Here is a 6,464-nt window from a genome sequence, read left to right as displayed (position 1 = left end):
AATGCACATAGCTTATGTGCTATAAGGAGAGTTGACATTTTTGATTCAAGTTTGAAGAGCAAGTAAAAGCTAAATCCTGGCCGAAATTAAATAACAAAATTTATAATTTTTAATGGAATCTTAGTCTTTTGCCAAAGTGATGCTTTTGTGAAATATTAAGCACTTGGAAATTACAGAATCTAGTATGTTCAGCATGTATTTGGAGCACCAACACTGTTAAGAAAACCTTTGTGTGTGGCATCTTAAATATGTCCTTCAGGAAAAGCATCTACCTGATTGACTAGTGCAACATGGCTTTGTTCAGTCAGATAGGTAATCACTGATCTATTATTCTGTCATAGAGGACACTGTTCAGAGGAAACCAAAAATAACACTGAGATTCCTGAGAATTTTAAACAGCTTAATACTGGTCACCACAGCACATAATCGTTTCTATTGTTTTGATAGAGGGGTGCAGAACACAGATTCTCCCCTCCCCACCTCTACAAATTTTCTCTTCTTTGTGGGGTTATAACCGTATTTTTTTAAATGGGGACATTATTGTTTAGACGTACTACCACTGAGATTACGACTTTCCCTACAACATTACAGTTGAGAAGAAGGTAAGTGTGAGCACCACTTCTAATGAGACCCTTTTCTATCCTCAACAATAGAAACACAAAAGAGGAAAGAAGCAATACAGAGAGAGGGACATGAATGTTATGAAACCCATTTTCCTTCTTTCAGGTTACCAAGTCATTTCGGATGATGTGCCTCCACAAACAGCTATCAAAAGCTTATGCTTATCTCTGGCAAATACAGCAATCCCCATTCAAACCTCCCAGCATCTTAGGCATCTTGAAAAGTACCGAATGCACAATTGTCCCCATCACTTCACCAAGTCATTTGTACACAAAACAATTGCCACATCCCCAGATGATTTTAACCTATGAGCAATGTTTGTTAATCTCTTTTTTTTTCCCCTCACGAATTTCTACATGTTCACTTCAACACAGAAGCATGTAAAAAGCTCTCAACTGAATTGGAAGTTTTATATAATAGCAAAGGATAAAGTGGAACAAAGCACCTGTGCTTTAGAATGAAAGAAAAACCTATGTCTGAATCTTAGTATATCACTTAGTACTTGTCTGCCATTGGGAAAATAGTTAATGTTTCTGAATTTCAACTCCCTTAGGTCTACAATAAAGATAATAGTAGCTGTCTAATTGGATGCCTACATTATAAAGACATTGTGTGTAAAAAAAGTACAGGCTCCCGTTAGAAATTAGCTACTGTCTTGATTACTTATTACTAGAATAGCTACTTTATAAACTTCTGAATTCATAGTGTTTAGGAGGCACAATTCGGAAGAAAATGCTTAAGTATTAGAAATCTGTATTTAAGTCCTGAGAGTTCAATGGAAAACTGGAAAGCTTTGAACTAGAGTTCTTTAAGACAAAACACTGACTAATAACAGCTACCTTATTACTATAAAAGGTCATAGTTCAGGTCATGTGCCAGCAACTCAGTAAGCACTAACTTGCACTATTAATGCAATAGTAGTAACTGAAAAAACAATGACAGAACTTACATTAGGACAATTTAACAGAAGTGAATTTTACTAGTATAGAATACAGGTTACTTGCGAGTGATGGGTTACCCTTTGACATGGTGGCTGGGATTTATTGATTCCTCAATTCTTCATGCGGAGCCTGGGACCTGACATATGACTAAGACTAAGAATGTTTAAATTTCCCCATATATTTGCACAAAACCACCAAAAGTTTCCAAATATTACACAGATACTACTTCCTTTTACAACTAGGAGTATGGAGCTGCTATACTTCATAACAAAGGTGTTAGTGTTAATTGAAAAGATAGGGTAAGCAAACCAATCAATGATTTCTCTCAGGGTTTCCAAACCAAAAAACAAAACAAAACAAAACAAAAACATACAACACATTCAGATTAGAAATATACCAGGTTGTCATCATCCAAACCTTTCAATCTTTTTCCACCCATTTCAGTGAATTATGGCAACGGTTTTAATGGTGTGAAAGGTGGTGACATCCAGAAACAAAGGCTTCTCCAAGAAGAGCTTCCTTTTCTGTAGGTGTTTGCTTTAGCACTACAAAACAGAGTAGTACATTCAAAACTCAATTCTTTGGACATCAAAGGAACAAGCCTGAAGAGATTTGTTTTAAAGTAATCAACGGTTTTATTTCCTAGAATTGAAATAGTCTACGGTTCTCAGATCTAAACCTCCAAAGGTATAGCTATCTTTTTTTTTCATCAGAGCCCAACGGGAAAGAGCAGGGCCAAGGGGTTACAGGTACAAAGGTACATAGAGACAGAAGAGGCTGGGAAGGGACACTCAACTTCTCAGTACATTTTGCAGTAGGTGACAACACTGAGGGGCCCAGGTGCTGACATGCAGATAGAAATAGCACCTTAAGGAAAACAAAGCCTTAACAACAAGCAGGTCATCAAACCCCAAACAAAAAGGGCTATGAGATTGGCCATAGGAAAACTAGGAGTCACACCGAAGGTTGTTCTAAATGTAATAAAATTACTCTTAAAATAAAGATGGTTTCTAAAGTATTCTTATGCCTAAGTGATATATGTATGACTAAAAGCTTGGGGCTTCAGGGTGGGTTCAAAGCAGCAGCAGAAGTCTCCTGAGGGCATCCATCAGTGGCCCAAGAGATGTGAAGAGGATAATGTCTCACCTCTTCAACCCAAAAGGGCAGGCAGTCTTCAGATCTTATGACTTGGGAGCCCCAAGTGCTTTAGTAAAAAAGAAAATAAAAGTGCCCAGGACAACAAAAATCTTTGCTGAACTCTGCTGTCTCACTTTCCCCAAACGTATAAAACTGGGAAAGAAATTATGGAAGGACGAGACAGGCACTCAAGGTAGGTGTGGGGTAGACTAGCAAAGCCATAGTTTACAGACTGCCCCTCCCAGACCCTTGAATGTTGTCCCTGCTCTTTATCTCCCACCCCATTCACTCGTGGTTTTTAGGCAGAGGTCCAGAATGCCGGTGTTTAGGGTGGGAAGGGTGGCCTCAATTTAAGCCACAAAGTTGATGTTAACTGGCCTGTCCCATCATGCCAGGAATTTGGGCTTGGAGAAGGTGAGTGAATGAAGGAAAGGTGGACTGGGTTAAGACTGGGCCCTAGCGGGTTTCCCAAGCCACAGCCAGGTGGCACCAGGAACGGGTAGAGAGGGCTCTTTTACAGACACCGTGACTACAGGCCTTCGATTTCTCCAACCATCAGGCCCTGGACTGCCTCCTCTGTGGCCTCTTCTTCCAACGGAGTCTGCTGTTCCTGGGCTTGGTCAGGCTCCTCCACGAAGGGGCAGGCCTCTGCCTCGCGCTCTCCAGCCGGCTCCATCTCCAGCGCGCCAGGCGCCGCCTCCCTGGGCCGTTTGGGAGGACTGTGAGGCTGTTCATCCTCCGCGCTCCTCTTCAGACTCTCCGGCTCCTCCACTACAGCCATGACCTCAGCTTCAGCGTGCTGCTCTCGCACTTGCTCGGCTTGCTGATCTCCTGGCTCGGCCTCAATGAGGCCAGGCTCCTCCTTGGCATCCAGTAGGTCATAGGCAGGCTGGGGCTCCGGCTCCGGCTCGGGCTCGGGCTCCGGCTCCGGCTCCGGCTCCGGCTCCGGCTCCAGCTCCGGCTCCTGCTCCAGCTCCTGCTCCGGCTCCTGCTCCGGCTCCTGCTCCGGCTCCTGCTCACACTCTTTCTCAGGCCTCGGTTCTGCCTCCAGCTCAGGCATGGATTCCAGCTCAGGCCTGGATTCCGGCTCCAGCTCCTGCCCCGGCTCTGGCTCCTCTCCTGGCCCTGGCTCCTCGGCACAAAGCTGCTCCTCATCTGGGCACAGGCAAGGGGAGGCCTCAACCATAGGGTCGTGCTCGATCTCCCACAGCCCCTCACTGAAGCCGCGCCTCTTGTTAGGCTTGCCGAACCTCTCCTTGGACTCCTCATAAGGAAAAAGGTGCTTGGGGCCCAGCAGGGCGGTCTCATGGGTCCCGAAGAAGAACACCTGGTAGCGGTTGGGTTCAGTGACATGTTCAATCCTCGCTGGCCAATGGGCATAGCCCTTTAATTTGGCAAACACCAGGTCCCCGGTCTTGTATTTTGGGCGGCTGAAGCAAGACATGGCGTGTGCTCTGGGTCCCCGCCTTGGCGACCGGAAGCCGACTACCGTGTCTGCTTAGGCCACTGCGCAGAGTGCGCATGAGCAGCGGGGGCATCTCGAGGACGCTGGCAACGCTTCCTTCTTGAGAATGTTGCACTGCAAAGAGGGCATTATCTCTGAAAGCCAATGGCTGATGGAGCCCTCACCCAGATGCCATGGTTACCTGAATGTTACAGCAAATAGCAAGAGAGCTATACATGGCGGTTGTGGTGACAAGGACTCAGTGTATCTCCATCTTGAAGACACCTGTGCCATAAAGATGACCTTTTGGTTATATTACTGAGTAGCTTAGAAAACCTGTGATTGAAGTAATGAGGGAAGAAAACACAGTTATACAAATGGAAACATATTTCTCTGAAACTTGTAATACTCTGGAGTTACCTTTTAGAGCCTTTGTGAGACAATATAGGCTCACTACAACCTAGGAGGCCTCCCTGAGAAATCTAGATTAGAGTTTTCATTTTCTGGTTTACTCTGAGACCATCATTGGAACTTATATTAAGGCTCAAACACTGTGGAACTCTGGTGAAGGAAGAGTCAGCAGTCAGCAGTCTGGTTAGGATGTCTAGAGGACACATGACTAAGAACAGAAGCTCTAAGCTTACTAATTTTATGGTGATAAAATGTGTATAGAAACATCACCATCATGGAAACCTACATAGAACAATATAGCCAACAAGTTCCCATGCATGAAACCTAATGGCTGCATTATGAGAATATTGGGAATGTGGTAGATATTCTCAGTAGTTTTCTGTAAGAGAACATTGAATTCTAGATAGGATACGTCAGAGAGGCTCCATCTCCCCCTGGGGCACTGAGGTAGAAAATAGTAGGAAAACACTGTTGAATACTTAAATGACTCTTGATAAGCTTCTGTGGTAAGCATCCCCTCAAAAGATTTGTCTTTCTTTTAAATATGATATTGAAAGTAGAGTGATTTGATTGCCTAATTTGCAGGTAGTAGACTTGCTTTATTCTAACTACCTTGAGTCTAAAACCTTCAGCAAAGCATCTAGCTGATTACCTCATGGTAGAGTGGCTGTTTTGGACACTACAATTTCTGGAAGGATACTAGAGCAGTTTTAAGGAGAGGATACATGCAACAATGGTTTTAGACATTCTCCAGACCATTGGCACAATCCTTCAAAACTAGTACCTTAAGCACAACATTTGATAAATACTCCATAGCCATTCTCACCTTGGCCAGAGAAGCATCTGTCCTAAACCCAGAAGAAGGCCCATGATTGATGCTTACACAATATTTTATTTAAATAATAATCAGTTTACTTTACTTTCCCAGTCATAGGGAGAGGTACCCTCTTATACTCACTATGGAGTTCTAACTATAGGCCAAATACAAGATTTCTCTGTAGAGGTAGGTTTTGTTTGTTTGCTTGTCTACTTTTGATTTTATTGTTGACAGAATGGGCTGAGTTGGCAGCAGGAAGACAAGATAACTTAAATGATTAGCCAAGCTATCATTTTGCAGACAAAAGCCACTTCTGTAGCAGCAATAGTGAAGGCAGGGCAATGCGGTCATCTTAAAGAGCAATTGCAACAGAAATAGTGGAAAGAAGATGGACGGAAGATAGAAGGCTGTGATAGGCTCTGAGCACTTGAAGATAAGAAGCTGTACACCCTGGTTGTTGCAAGAGTTCGAGGAAGTTGCCAGGTGTTAAGGACCAAAGATTTCAGGCACACTAAATCTGGAGCTCTTGTCCCAGTTACAGACTTGGGGATCCTAATACTCACATTTGGGAAATATAGCATTTGCTTCAATGTCAGTTTGAGAGCTGTAATAATAGGGGATAATGCTTGGTGCTGCCTGACGCTCTCCTGTTGCTGTTGATGTAAGCCAAGGATTCCAAGTACTGCCTAGTACCAGGGCCAGGAGTGGTTAAACAAGCAATGAGCCTTGAACATCATAAGTTTCTGGCTTCGAACGTTTGGTAGCAACAGCTTCTTGTTTCCAGGGTTTGTAAATATATTCTTTGGATATGCCAGACTAACCCATAGACCTTGGACTGGACTGACAATGCTAGAAGAATGTCTCCTCATAATTCCTACCTAGTTTATAAAAAGTGCACAAATCATTCTCTTGATAATTTATGCCTAAAAATTAGAGGTCTATTTCTGTAAAATATATTGGAAACACAGACCTGCTGGGGATCACAGTCTAAAAATAAAAAATAATCTGAACTAACATATGACTTTAGGAATGAATGAGAGATTCTGTGTGAATAACTTATCTTACTTCACAATCTCTCTTGAATTCTGCTTGT

The 6,464-nt window shown here is 43.2% G+C and overlaps 1 protein-coding gene and 1 long non-coding RNA gene across 2 annotated transcripts; one reads left to right on the top strand and one right to left on the bottom strand.

Annotated features, from left to right (window-relative positions):
* The first annotated feature begins 247 nt into the window (after window positions 1–247).
* Window positions 248–1,205, top strand: LOC134482854 (uncharacterized). The gene is made up of 2 exons (XR_010059472.1): window positions 248–602; window positions 727–1,205. It is a non-coding gene; the product is annotated as an uncharacterized LOC134482854 (long non-coding RNA).
* A 972-nt stretch (window positions 1,206–2,177) lies between these two features.
* Window positions 2,178–4,174, bottom strand: Hdgfl1 (HDGF like 1). The gene has a single exon (NM_133549.3). It carries the CDS (start codon window positions 4,141–4,143, stop codon window positions 3,229–3,231), a length of 915 nt encoding a protein of 304 aa, NP_598233.2. The 5' UTR covers window positions 4,144–4,174; the 3' UTR covers window positions 2,178–3,228.
* Window positions 4,175–6,464: the final 2,290 nt, after the last annotated feature.

This window comes from Rattus norvegicus, chromosome 17, assembly GCF_036323735.1.
Source record: "Rattus norvegicus strain BN/NHsdMcwi chromosome 17, GRCr8, whole genome shotgun sequence".
Taxonomy (NCBI): Eukaryota; Metazoa; Chordata; class Mammalia; order Rodentia; family Muridae; genus Rattus; species Rattus norvegicus.
Note: the sequence above shows the minus strand (reverse complement) of the source record. Positions and strands in the feature narration are given on the sequence as shown.

Excerpts from the sequence above, each read along its gene's own strand:
- Hdgfl1 (NM_133549.3), bottom strand. The coding sequence starts at position 4,143 with ATGTCTTGCTTCAGCCGCCCAAAATACAAGACCGGGGACCTGGTGTTT.